General features: G+C 38.7%; 1 protein-coding gene across 1 annotated transcript; it reads right to left on the reverse strand.

Moving 5' to 3' along the window:
• Positions 1-305: 305 nt before the first annotated feature.
• LOC148915767 (uncharacterized) lies at positions 306-4,115 on the reverse strand. Its single transcript, XM_089054194.1, is given in 3 exon segments — positions 306-1,366; positions 1,503-2,407; positions 2,410-4,115. Coding segments are annotated over 3 exon segments (2,772 nt in total). The 5' UTR covers positions 3,653-4,115; the 3' UTR covers positions 306-742.
• Between the last annotated feature and the right edge of the window lie 11,262 nt (positions 4,116-15,377).

Consider the following 15,377-nt stretch of genomic DNA (forward strand, 5'->3'; position numbering starts at 1 on the left):
TGGCCCAATAATGCAGAAATGAAATATCAATGTAACAATGGTATAGAAATGAAATTAATAGAAATAGAACAATAAACCACTTTATTTATTATGTATTTGTAACAATGTAATTGAAATGAAATATGTAATATTTATGTGGACTTAATTGAAATAATGTAATATGTACTATGAATTAATTAACTTTTTTACTTTGTTTTACATATGTTATGATTGAAATTAATTTTTTCAATGTAGTCTAAAGATTTGTAACAAAAAGATTTAAAAGACTTAGAAAAGAAAAAAAAGCCCGGCCGTCTTGGCCTGCCAAGTGTCACGGGATGACTTTTTCGGAGTCTTCCTTCCGTGCGGCCTTAGACTTGATCGCCTCTCGAACAAGCTAAGTCAGCCTCCTTCCTACAATACAAGATCGAACCAAGCAAAGAACAATCGCAAGAGCAAGAACAGTAAGAATGCTTAATAGAGTTTGAGAGAATATATGCTTGTATTGCTACTCAAATGCTTTACAAGTTGTGAGGTGAGGATACACAATGTGTCATCCCCCTTATATACTATCCCTATCCCACCTACCACCACAGTAGGTGAGTAAGATACAATGTCACCTACCAACATCTACCAACTACTGTCACCAACTGTAGTCTACCAACTACTATACAACGAATCTGGACATGTGGGCTAAGAGGTCTAGCATGATCAATCCAACGGGTTGGGCCTTGAACATGCGGGCCGTGACATTCTCCCCCACCTAATCCGGAGACGTCCTCGTCGCCGAGGTAGATCCTTCTCGTTCGAATGCTTCGATGATGTCTTTGTACTTCCACAAAGACTCTTCTTTCTCCCAGTTGCCTTCGGACTCTGGCAGGCCCTTCCATTTGACAAAGTACTCAAAGTACCTCGGTACACCCTTGCGTCGCACCTCTCGCTTGGCCATGATGCACTCAACCTCCTTGTCAAATGAAGTCACCATCAAAGGTGGAGCTCGTTTGGACTCTCCACGACTTGGCTCCTCGGAGTCGGCATGGTAGGGCTTGAGATTGCTCACGTGGAACACCGGATGAATCTTCAATCGGGGTGGTAGTTCCACACGGTAAGCAGCTCTTCCCACTGATCGGATGATAGGAAATGGGCCCTCATATCTCCTCAACAACGCCTTGTGTAACTTTCTAGTGGACTTGTGTTGAGAAGGGTTGAGCTTCACAAAGACCATATCACCTGGTTGGAACACAACATCTCGCCTATGCTTGTCCGCCCATTTCTTCATCTTCCGAGTTGCCTTCTCCAATTGAGCCCGAGCCAGCTCATTAGTCTCTTGCCACTCCTTGGCTGTCTTGTATGCAGCTGGGCTACTCCCCGTGTAGCCTGACACCACCTGTGTTCGGTGTCATAGGTTGTTGTCCTGTTGCCAACTCGAAAGGACTTGACCCTGTTGACTCCGACCGCTGCAAGTTGTATGAGAATTGAGCAACATCCAACAACTTTGCCCAATCTCGCTGGTTGGCACTCACATAGTGCCTCAGATTGTCCCACCTTGGAACATAGATCACCTTCCTTGTTGCATAAAGAACACCATCATCGGGCCAAAATCTTCTTGTCTTCCCATCTTTGACAAGCTCCAACAGATTTTTTTGGGGATCATGCAACAAGCCCTCTCGTATCCTCTGCTCCGTGTCATTGAGCTTCCGACTCTTGAAAGCCAATGGGTGTCCATCCTGCATGAGTACACCACCAATAGCAGAATCTGATGCATCAGTGTGTACCTCAAATGGTTTGCTAAGATCAGGAAGTCTCAGCATTGGTTCCTCCATAGGTGTCCTCTTCAACTCCTCGAAGGCATGATCCACCTTCCTCTTAGGTGGTAAGGTTTTGGGCAACTCCTTGGGCATGACATCTGCAAACTCCTTAAGGATTGCCTCCACAGCTTTCGGGACGGGTTGGACTTCCTTCTGAACTATATCCATCTTCATAGTTGCAAGGAACGTCGGTTCGCCCTTCTTCCAAGACTTTGAAAATTGCATGGTTGACAAGACCTTCGACTCGCCTTGTCGCCTCACCACTGGCACCATGCATGGCATTGCTCCACCCTGTGCAATGCACATAGTATTGTAGAATGGAATGGGAAATGCTTTTACCTCGTCCATGAACTCCATTCCAAGCACGACATCGTAGTCATCCATTGAGATCACGGAGAAGTCAGCTACTCCCTTCCAAGTGGCAATGTGTAGCTCCACACCACGAGCTACTCCATCAATCGGTTTGGCAGTTGAATTCACCGTCTTCATACTGCCTGCTTCCTTCGAGACTCGACACCCAAGTCTCTTTGCTTCCTGCACGGACATAAAGTTGTGCGAGGCACCTGTATCCACCAGGCAACGGGTTGTCTTACCATTCACCATGGCATCGACGAACATCACACCTTTGGCTTGAACCTGTGGTTGAGCGACTTTGGCTGTAGGGCATTGAAGCGGTGAATGGCCCCCATTCCTGCTTCCCTCTCGGCCTCCTCTTCCCTCTCTTGGTTCATAGCATTCAAGGCTTTCTTTTGCGGACAATCCCGCATCATGTGCGCTCCATCGCACAAGTAACAAGCTAGCTTTGACTTGTCTTTCCCCTTGTCACCTTTGTCATTCTTCTTCCCGGATGACTTGTGACCGTCAGACTTGTCTCCCGGCTTGCTACCCTCTTTCGGCTCGTTGTCTCCCCCACCGGATTCACTGCCATTTTTCTTTCCTTTGAACTTGGAGTCGCCTTGATCATTCCTCTTGAACTCAACAAGAGACTCAGCTGCAGCAATCGCCTCTGACAAGGTTTGGACGTGTCTCCTTTGTAACTCCAGCTTGGCCCAATTCTGTAGGCCACTCATGAAGTACATGAGCTTGTCTTCATCTGTCATGATAGGCACCTCGAACAATAGGTTGGTGAATGTGGCGACATAGTCCTTCACGCTCCCAGTTTGCTTTAGCCATCTCAGCTTCTCCTTTGCCTCATACTTGGCATTCTCTGGATAGAAATGCAACATAATATCCTTCTTAAATTCATCCCAAGTCTCAAGTGTAAACGTACCTTGTTCGATCTCCATAGATCGACGACGCCACCACATGAGAGCATTGTCGGTGAGAAACAACGTTGCCGTGTTGATCTTGGGCTCATCATCCTCGAGCTTCAGATACTTGAAATACCTCTCGATATTCCACAAAAATGTGTCTAGCTCCTTCGCCTCCCTCTTCCCATTATAGGATTTGGGCTTGAAAGAATCTAACACCTTGGGTTCCTTCGGAGTTCGGGTCTTGTTCAAGACAGCTTCCTTGCACAAAGCCCAATCTCCCTTCACATCCTTCACCTCCTCACGAAGCGAAGTAAGCTCCGCTAAGAAGTGATCCATCTTGGTTTGGACATCTAGCCGCATGCTGTCCAATGCGGAGTTGAGGGCTCCTTGGAATTGGCCTTGAAGCTCATCCACCACAGCTTCGAAACCACTCTTCGTAAGGACGTCCTCCTCGAGTCGCTGATCAAACTCGACCACGGCCATCTCCATCTTAGAAAGCCGCTTCTCCATCATGGCTACAACATCTCTAGATCGTTCCCTCTTTGATTTGCCCCCACGATCCATATTGACCTTGGACAGATCAGTCTCCACATCGGATCCGCTCTTCGACATGCTTCTTCGAATGATTCGAGCTTTCGCTCTGATACCAACTATCACGGGATGACTTTTTCGGAGTCTTCCTTCCGTGCGGCCTTAGACTTGATCGCCTCTCGAACAAGCTAAGTCAGCCTCCTTCCTACAATACAAGATCGAACCAAGCAAAGAACAATCGCAAGAGCAAGAACAAGTAAGAATGCTTAACAGAGTTTGGGAGAATATATGCTTGTATTGCTACTCAAATGCTTTACAAGTTGTGAGGTGAGGATACACAATGTGTCATCCCCCTTATATACTATCCCTATCCCACCTACCACCACAGTAGGTGAGTAAGATACAATGTCACCTACCAACATCTACCAACTACTGTCACCAACTGTAGTCTACCAACTACTATACAACGAATCTGGACATGTGGGCTAAGAGGTCTAGCATGATCAATCCAACGGGTTGGGCCTTGAACATGCGGGCCGTGACACAAGCCTATTAAGTCAAAATCCTTATAATATAAGGAAATTAACCTTTGATTTAGGAAAGTAACCAATTAAGGAAGATTTCTTCCTTTTTTACATAAGATTTGATTTGAGTGATGATGCTTCCCATATGCTGACATGTGTCATCTCCAATGCCCATCTTTGTCTTGGTGAGTCATGTGACACGTGTATTTCTTGTGGATTCACATTTCTGTTGAGTCAGCTTTGACTAGTAAAATTGTCAAACTTTAAATCATTGACTACCGAAATTTTGATGCCTACACTCCTATTTATGGAGGGAGACAGAAGAACAATCTGATTTCTTTGATTGTTTAGATACGCATTTAACTGTGTTTGTGAGATCACTCAGCAATACTGCCGGTAAAAATAGACCAAGGAAAAGAAGAAGACGGGGGCCTTTTTTAAAAGATGAAAACTCTCGTTTGTTGTAGCCGGAGAAGAAGTTGGCCGATTTGTTTTTTTTTTTTTTTTGGGCTTTTAAGAAAATCTGGGCTAGCTTAAACAATGGGCCAGCTTTTGTAAGGAAGAAATAACTAATATATAATATTAGAAAAACAGATCTTCACAAATTGGACGTTGGAAATTGATTTTTTTTTTTTTAATTATAAATTTTTTGTACTCCATCAAGGTACATGAAAAATATACTCTAAACTACGGAGGGGTGATTCAAACTCAGATGCAAAGTGAGGAGCATATCTACTCTAACCAACTTAACTTGCTAAGCCCATGTCAGATGATCACTTCAATTTGAGTATTTAATTATATAAAAGTCTCAAATTAGCTGGAATCATGTATACAATGTCAATTTGTTAAAATAATTTTAAAAGCGACATTGGTCACTTCAATTTGAGTACTTAATTAGATCAAAGTCCAATTAGCTGTGATGATAGACAAGCTTAATTTATATAATATGAGATTAGGTAAATGACCACTGACCAATAGTCAATGGATTAATACCATTCATCTGACATATTCCTTCTTCAAAAGAGTAGGTTTTTGCATAGCTGTTACTTTGCCTCGTAACACATGCATCACTTTGCCTCGTAACACATGCATTATATACAAATTGTATTTTAGCCTGATTTTAGTTCCCACGCTGGTTATATTTTGCTTTGACTAAGATAGAAAATGACCCATATGCCTACCCTCAACGAAAATGACAACATTAGCCCCCTCCCCTATTAGAAATGTTTGAGAAATTTAAACGCATAAAAGGCTTTAGGTTAAAAGAAAAAAAAAAACTGACATGCCCTTCAATTTTCCAGTTGAATACGTACTCAAATTCTTATTATGCATTTATAATTAAAGAGAAATTTATAATCACACTGTCAAATTTAGGCTAGGAATTATGTATAACATTCTAGATAGTGAGAAAGGCGACTAATAATGAGAGAAACTCATGTGGAGTTTCGAATGTTGCAGAACAGTCTAGTCTAGTTAAAATATCATACCGACTCTAAATTCAATAACTAATTTTAATTTTCTTAAACACATGTTATATTTTAACTCAATTGTTATTTTAAATTTGGAATTAAGTACAAGTCAACCAACACAAGAAACCAATTATTTGTTTTTTTGGTCAAGGAAAGAAACCAATTATAATTATTATTATTTTGGTCAATGAAAGTCCAATTAAATTTATTTTGAAGGGAGAGAGGAATCCATCTATTTAATGGGAGGGGAGGGTAGGGAAGAAGAAACTAAGTAAATCAAGGATATATATCATAAAATGGAAAAGTCTTCACCAGCAGCAGCAATATCAGGAGAGGAGGCGATGATGAGCACTGTTGTATTAGATGGGTTTAAAGTGAGAAACTTTGAAGCAGCAATAAGAGCTCTTTTAATTGTTTTGGTGGTGAGAGTTAACCTGCAGCCACAACAACAGAACCAACCCCAGAAGCTGATGCTCCTGCCGTTGAAATAACCCAAGAAAGCTCCGTGAGGACAACGATGATCATGAGCATCTCTAACAGCCTCTTCAACAACTTTTGAATTCTAAAGTAGGCTAGCCCAATGGCAGACACATGATTGTGACCTCATAGGATCATAGTCTTGAATTTTTTTTTAAGAAGAAAATAATATTAAGAAACAGAAAGATAATACTTCCACTAATAATTTATAGCAAAACTAACAATACAAACTATATTTTTATAAAATAGAATATTATATATATCTATGAAAAAAGGACTAAAAACATTAACACATACAAGTGGAAGAAGAGAACTTTGCTAGATCATCCACGACCCAAAAAAAAAAAAAAAAAAAAGAAAAGAAAAAGAAAACAAGGTTAACATAAAACACGTAAAAAGAATATCTGAAGAAATATTTCTCAATACATACATACTTCATGTGAACGGAAGTGTAGAATGAAATAGAATCACATTTAAGTGGAAAATCATTGTGCTCTTGACGCTAAACATTTTAGAATACGTATTAATAAACAAAAAACATGTCGTAACATAAGATTTAGTTGGTGGTGTGTCTATAGCCGCGCGTCGCCTAGAACCATCCCAAACTATAACACTGCATCTTATTGTATATGTGTTTATATTAACTCATATTAATCACTACATCCTTTTGAGATATTAGTATATTGTTTTGCATCCATTTCATGGAAATAATTTTAAAAAACTCTAATAAATAACAAATACCAAAAAAGGCTAGCATGACAGTACAAGTTTACAAAGTTTAGAAATCTACGTACCTGTCGAAGAAATCCAGACAAATTAGCTATTTTTGTAAGATCCGTCCTCCACCTGAGCACCTTCTTCATGTTATTAATGAATTTGGATTAATGGTTAGCAAAAGCAACATCAAATCTGCTAGGAAGAAAATGTGAAAGTAAATTGGATTTTGGCATTTTGGAGGCTGCTGGGGTCGGGTAAGAGCTGGGGGGGTTCTTTTTTATTTTTTAAACCTTGCTCAAAACGACGCCGTTTTTGAAGCGAGGTTATTTAAAAAAAATTGAATGCGCCTAGACCAAAATGACGTTGTTTTGGCCAGGCACTTTAAAAAAAAGAAAAATAGAGCCTCGCTTGGGCTGCTCAAGGCAGTAACAGAGCGAGGTTCTCTCGCGCATTTCATCGAACAGCTAGTGTGCGCCTTGGGGTCGCGCACTAGCAAGGGCTGGGGTCGCTTGAGACCTCCCTAGTTGATTTTTCGACTGTCATGTGCTCGTCTGACCCCATTTATTCTCTGTGCATTTGCCCCTGGGCGAGCCCCCTAAACCCCATCTTCCTGTTAAAGTAGCAAACATGGATTGATACATATTCTTGTTATTTCTTGTGATATATGTCTTTATTATTCTAATTTTCCTTGTTTTGTTTTGTGTAAAGTGATTGTTGATATTTCTTGTGAGCAGTTTTAAGGTGTCCAAGATTTCTTCCTTTTTGTTTTTGTTTTTGTTTTGTTTTTCTTTTGTTTCCCTACGTTTGGTTCAGGCAACAAATCTTTTTTAAGATAACACTATTTCAGATGGTATCCTTGTTATCTTTTGTACTCTTTTAAGGTGCAAAAGAAAAAAGAAAATAATTTCCTAGTTTGATTTTAGGGAAGTTAAATTGTTTGTAGTGATTTTTCAAGTAATTAGTGTGGTATTGGAGTACGGCCACGTGACATAACTTGTCTACGTGTTATAAAATAAGTGAGCATTTATTTATATCATATACCCAAAAAGTTGGAAACATCAACCCTGTCACCCAGTACTACTATAACACATGGACAAGTTATACCACGTCACCGTATTCTAATACCATACATTTATTTCTCAATTATTTTAATTGATTTTAATGAAACTAAATTTCAGAGATTTTATGGAATTTGTTGTTGGGATACACCCCTTGGTTCCCCTCAGGTTTTTATTTTTTATTTTCACTAAACCCCTAACTTTAATTTTTCTGTCGAAAAAGTTGATGATTTTATCTGGGTGTTTGTACAATGAAATCTCAGTTTAATTTTTTGGTTGAGATAAAGACGATAGATTGTATTTATAATTTAGGCACAAAGACTGTCAACCATTAAAGCTAGACTAGTACGAATATAGATAACCACACAAAGTTATTACAAATACTGAAGCACAATAACCATAAAAGGTTAATCCAAATACAAAAAGGACTCCACTGGCAACATCAGGCGCACAAGTGTGCCTCCACACATAGCCATAAAGGGCCAAATAAATTATGACATAAAAAACACAAGCTTGCAAAAGTCAGGCATAGACCACAACACACCTCAACGCTAAGAACTACAACTGTGAAGTACAATCTTTAAGAGTTGATGCACTTATTACAAACAAAAACTAAAACATATGAAGTAAATCAAGAGCTGGAACCATGCAAATCAAACAAAACCAACAAAATCAACAAAGGCAGCCACGTCATCCCTAACCGAATCAAAAGCCTGAACCCTAGATTTGCAAAAAAAAAAACCAAAAAAAAAAAAACCTGAAAGGAGAGGGAAGGTGACGGGATAGGCGGGTAAGAAAGGAAGGGAAAGGGTAGGAAGAGGATTAGAGGACAAGGGAGGGGAAAAGTAGGGGATGGGAGGGGGATTTCTACGTCAAAGCAGAGAGTAGGGGAGGAGGAGGAGCATTGACCTCCTCCCACCTCAAGGTCTGTGTGGCTAGGGAGGCTTTTTTTCTAAGGAGGGGGCTAGGGTTTTTTTTTATGACACAAAGGACTTTAATTTGATGTGGTCTATGGAATCTCATATTTTAACTTTACCATTTGGGGCAATTTTATTTTTAATGACATTAGCAATTTTGAGGTCGAAAATTAACTAAAGGGGTTTTATGAAAATAATTTGATATCTCATAAGGTGTTTGTGTAATTTGTGAAACCTCAAAAGAGTTTTGTAAAAAGACCAAAAATTTAGGGGTATTAGTGTAAATAATTCGAAATAAATTGTAACACCCCGACTCTAAATTTAATTCCTTATTTAAGTTATTTAAGTGAAATTACGAATTTACCCTTGGAGTAAGGGTAATTGGGTCATTTTCTTATCATGAAGGATTTTGGACCAACGAGTAGTATGGTTACGTAGGTCGTACTGAGACGAGTCCGTAGACACGCGATAGGTTTGAATTGGAGTTGTAACGAAGAAGTTACGAACAAAACAACACCAGTGGCAAAACTGTAAATATTTCAAATTTGGGAGTAGAAAAATCAGAACCTCTCTTCTCTCTCCTCACACGCACGTCCCTTTCTTTCTCTCTCCCCGAAACCGTCACTCTCCTTCTCTCTCTTTGATTCTCTCAGCTCCGATCACGGCAAGGGCCGGAACGGTCTCGATCGACTTCTCTTGAAGCCCAGAACCCGAACCACCGCTTTTCCCGGCCGAAAACCTCAAATTATGGCCATAGTTTCGACTAGTTTGAACCGGTTGTCCTTCGTCATTGAGCCGCTGCCTCCGCCGTCCAATCCCGGTGAAACAGGTAAGGGTTCTTCCTCTTTTTACATGCTCTAGCTGTCTATGGGGTAGGATTGGATTGATTTGCCGTCTAGGAAGCCGATTTTGAAACCTTGGTTTTGGCCTGATTTCAAATTAAAATTCCACTCGGTTGCCGTCCAAATTGGACCTTCCCTTAGTGGAATAAAATGATCCTTGCCTCGAGTAGTACCTAGGGTAGGAAGGGTGAGCGGTGGTGTGGAGTATTTTCCGTCGCTGGAAATTAATCTACACACCCACGCGCTGCCGGCCCTTGTGTGGTGGTATGTGGGCAAGGTGGTGAGGTCACATTTCTATCATGTTATAATCCTTGTGTTGTCACGAACGCGAAGGTGTGCGCAGATTTCAATTCGGACGTCGTTTGACTATCGAACGGATTGCACATATTGTACATTATCCGGGTTCGATAGGTTCTGACCGTTGGATCGTTTCCAAATTAAAATATGTTGATCAAGGCACTCCTAGAATCGTGTAGGAGTTCGCGGATCGTGAATTGGAGCCCCGGATGTTTCGATTCAATAATTCGAAGTTGTGGTTTGCGATAACCATCCAATTGTGAGCGATCCGACCGTCCCTTTCAGATCACACCTGCAAGACGTAATTCCTAAACCTTAGGATATCTCGTTCTACATACACATACCGGGAACTTGGGGATTTACGTATTTAATTTGTGATTTCCGTTTTGAAGTGATTTTATATTAATTACGGGTTCGTATCTCTAAATAGGTGCTCTGACCGCCCATACATAGCAGGCGGGACCCTCTCAGGGTCAGGTAGCTTGGGACTATTTGTGAGTGGACTTTGTTTTCAAATTATACGCATGGTTTTATTGATGAAAGATTTATGCATAATGTTTAAAATGGTGTATTGGATATCTTATATATTCGGGTGTTGAATTTGATGTTCTTATAAAGTTTTGGCCATATATTTTGGGTTTTGACATATTGAGTATCTTGAGTATGTATATTTGAATTTTTGAGAAATTCTCTCTATATGGTCTATGTGTGGGGTATGTGGGATGTTGAGGTGAGATTGTGGAAGGGTTTGAGTATGATGGGTTGTTGAGAGAAGATGTATAATTACACTATGTAAGTATCATCCCCTAGTTACTAGGCTTCCCACACGTGGTGTTGGAATTTCTAGCGTCTGGGAAGAACACATGATTATTAGTCTCACACGTGGCGTTGAAATTTCCGGCATGTGAGACACTTCCCTTACGTGGCGTTGGAATTTCCGGCGTATGGGAAGCTTACGTATATTGCTTGGAATCATCACACATGGTGTTGGAGTTTCCGGTGTGTGATGATATAGTCTGCGCGCGTAGGACTTAGTTTTGGAGCTACACATAGTATTGGATTTTCCGGTGTGTGAACTATGGAGTTTCGTCCCCCGGTTGGATTGTTTCCCCGGTACCTAAGTAGTGTGATAAATATTATGTATATTTATATATATATATATATATAGCTATGTGAGTATAAATCAGTTAAGACATGTATAGTGATTTGGTGGGAACAGTATTAGGTTGGTGAATGAAGCTTACGTTGGGAGTGTTGGTTTTTAAAGAGTTTTGGAGAATGACGTTTTTTATGATTTAATGAAAGCTATGAATCTGCATGTCTTGAGTATTATTTTTACACGGTGGGGTTATTATGTTGTTTTAAATACAAACTTTATTTTTGTCCACTCACATGTTTTCTGTTTTGCGCCCCCTAGATAGTAGTCGCTCCATGAAGGTTGCAAGCTGTGTTCAAGGGCCGAACCGTACATCCGTAGATTAGGATTTGAGTAATTTCTTTCTACTCAACTGGTTGTTGTAAATTAAATCTGTTAGATGCTCTGTTATTACCCATGTTAGGTTTTACTTGTGAGGTCGGAGGCCATTTTAGTGTGTACTGTTGAATGTTGAAAGCAAGTTGCTGGTTGGGATTATTATGTATATTATGCAGGTTGAATTTTTGTTGGGATTGTTCAATTTACAGGGGAGACTCGCCAAAATTTTGGTAGGACGTCTCAGTTTTAGTATGTGGGCCGACATCGGTGTGATGTCGTAACAAGACGGGATCCGTCCTGGTTTCCGAGAAATCTGAGGCGGGTCTTGTCATAAATAATGGATTGAGCAATTTCAATGGCATTTGGTGCTTAAAAAATAGCTTACCTAACTAATGGAGTCTAGCCGTGTGTAAAATGGTCTTGACTTGCAGACTTGAGGTCTCAAGTTTGAACCCCCATGACACCTTATTTGTGTGTGTGTGTGAGAAACTCCTTTTCCCTCTAGTTTAGACTATTGTTTGTGCTAAAAAAAATTTATTTTACCGATGTGGTGTTTAATCAAAATTTTAAAATTTACTGCTAATCGTCCTTAACTTTCTTGAGGACTACTTCTGCAAAAGATTCGAGCTTCATTTATGTTAACGAATTGTAGAACACAAAATCGTAGCAAAATAGTGTGGTGGTAAGTGAACATCGTTCCGCAGAGACTAAGACTAATTAACTGAGTACTGATTATGATTAATCCTAAACTTTATCTGGATGTTCGAATTGTGAGACTTTGATTTGAATTACGTAAGAAACTAACAAGAATGAACTAACATAAACAATAATAAAATTCGGCAAACACTGATGGTATGAGCACTAGCTAGGGTTCCGATTTCACCATAGCCAATTCTACTCTATTCCTATAGCCAGTTAATCCTAATTATTATCCACGTTAAAAATAAATTTCCCTTAATTATTCAATATGACATGCATGTCTATACCAAAAGTATTCCTACAACCGTCCCAAGCCTTGATTAACCTTCCAGTTCACTCAAGTAACCTGTGATATCAATTACTAGAAGTGTGAAATCCCGTTTTTTAATATATATACATTGTTGGCTATTTAGTTATATGTTTAAATTGATTATATATTTATATGGGTTATAGTTAATTATATATAATTGTTTGACCACATAGTTGTTACCTTTATGATAATACTATTATAAAAATACCTATTGTTTGATATAAGTTGATGCCACGTACCAACATATTTACCACTACTTTAGTTTCTTCACAAGTGTATACCTAGATGACTAAGCTTTCTACCTAGATGACTAAGCTTTTGTATAAAGTGTGAGCTGTTGGCATTTAGAGAAAGTTGGATAACTTAGGAAGTGAAGTATATGACCAAACCTACTTTCCGCCAATCAAAAACCATCAATTGCCGCCTCTTGTTAGTATAAATAGAAACCTTTCCCTTATAGAAACCATTCCTTTAACTTGTTTAAATAACTTGCATAGTAGTGCATGCAACGTGAGAGAGAGAGAGAGAGAGAGAGAGAGAGAGAGAGAGAGAGAGAGAGAGAGAGGTGATAATATTCTTGGAGGAGTTAGAGGTTGGAGCTTGTGTTTTCTTAACTTGGAGTTAGCTTTGGAAACGAGGTAGGGGTTTCTTGGGGGGCCTTTTTCAGAGATTGATTTAATTAAATTTCGTGAGCGTTATATTATACATGGTACTGTTTGATTTACGTACTCTTAACTGTTTAAACAATGTGGGCATGATTATATGTACATTGGTGATATTTAAATGATTACATTGTTTTTATAAGATATGTGAACTATATAATGTCATGGAAATTATTTGGAGTTCTTGGGTTGAGAAAATAATGGTGGAAAAAGAGGGTAATGGGAATGGTCTTTTGTGTAGTTGAGTCTAACTCTTGGCAGGTACTGTGTCTCAGGGATCCCACAGTGCACATGGTTTTTATTGGGTGATTCGGGACTGGCGAAAGGGAGTTAGACAAGATGACTAACAAAAGGGGGAATTATGGATGATTAAAATGAGTGTTAGTTCATATAAATGGACATTCGGGACCAAGTGGTATAAGCATGGTATGGGACGTGCAGGTCTGCTTGTCCAGTTATATGAATTAACGGGATTAGATGAAGAGCATTCATGCATTGTTACTAATAATGTGAAATTTGGCTGCTTGATTATTTGTCACTTAATTTAATTATATCAATTTATAGTAAAAAGGTTTATGTCCCTACTGAGCTGTGGTTTCGCTCACCCCCTAATAGATTTTGCAGGTACCGAACCTGAAATCTAGAGCTTGTGATGATTTTTGGCATGTCTATAGAATGTAACATAGCTTGTGGTTGTATAATGAGCTACTCTTTAAGTGAACTCTCGAGTAGTTCTAACTTGTAAAATAATGTAAAATTTTATGGTTTCAAACGTTATCGTTTCCGCGTTTCTGCTGAATATTTTATGTGAAATATCTATTTTATTTATTTAAATGTCTTCTTCACATTTTAGTTATAGTTTTTATTCAATTCTATAATTAAGGTGTGAATCACGTCGTAACCCAAGGTTTTGTAAATCCGAGGGTTGGGGTGTGACAAGTTGGTATCAGAGCTTTGTTTTACGATTTCATTAAATTGTTTTGTTACTCACTGACCTGTTAAAATATTGTTTAGGATGCAACCTGATCAGAGTAATGATACATGGGGAGGGTTCTAAATGGGACCCGAAGGCCTTATCCCAATAGACGAAGAAGTATACCATAGTCGCCTACGTAACCAAGCCCATGTGGACGTCGTTAATGAAGTTGTAGAGACAGGGTATAGAAGGATGTTTTATACACCAGAAATGCAAAGACTTGTTGTTAGACATCGATTGCAGGCCAATAACATAAGGAGTCAATATCAGTTGAATATTGAAGCACACTCTTACAACCAGGTATTAGAAGATGCTGCAATTATTGCTGCTGATATGTGGCCACCACCAGGAATAGACTTACCTTATGTTCCAGAACCACAGGACTTAAACTTACCCCCTGTGCCAGACCCAGGAGATGAAGCCTATTTGGAACTTCTGGACCTTGATGCTTTATCTGCTGAATCTGTTGCGTCATCTGCTTCAGTAGTTATCATTGAACAACAAAATCCTAGTCCAACTATCATCAATATAAGTTCTGATGATGAAAATGAATATCCCAAGCCCATTATCCCTCCTGTTGAAGTTATAGATATTAGTTCTGATGATGAATAGATTCTCTCAGAAGTTTGACTAATAAGATAGTGTAAGTCTAACAAGCTGATTTTGGTATGTATAGTTTTTGGTAAGCAGCCTTATGAAGGTTTTTAAATAGAAAGTTCCTTGTAATATAGGTTTATGACTATTTTGTTAAAATAGGTTTGTAATAACTTATAAATGTTTTATAAGCATGTTTGATTTTCTGTAATGTTTTTTTTTCATATAATTTATCAATGTTATATATATAGCTATGTTTTTCTTTCTGATTTCTATTGACATGATTAATTGCATAAAAAGTTGCTATGAATTAATTAATTGTCAATTTCATTTTTCATAATATGTATTACTTCAGACAATTATTTTTGTGTCATGTCAGTATTTTTGATCTTGATATATTGAGTGATTTAACCTAAACTTAGTTATGTGCAACTCATCAGCTTACACACTAGCAATTCTTTTTACTGTATCATATAGGTTTGCATTTAACTTACAAAGACAAGTGGCAGTTTTTAGTTTTGTTAGATTCTATTAAAATCTTGTGTACATTTCAGTATAGTTTGGAGTTTTCTTAAGTATAGCATTCAGTCATTTTATTTAGTTTACTTGACTCTTTGATTCACTAGATTATAAAAATCCATACTAAATTTCATTAGCATCAACACTTTTTATTGGTATCTGTCATTGTGTATCTTACGTTGTGCATATGACAAATATGCTTATTTTAATATTATATATATATATATATTAATCTTGTGGAATTATTTGGTATCAAGGTTCAATTATTAAG

This window comes from Prunus mume, linkage group LG6 (genome assembly GCF_029339155.1).
Source record: "Prunus mume cultivar Tortuosa linkage group LG6, ASM2933915v1, whole genome shotgun sequence".
Lineage (NCBI taxonomy): Eukaryota > Viridiplantae > Streptophyta > Magnoliopsida > Rosales > Rosaceae > Prunus > Prunus mume.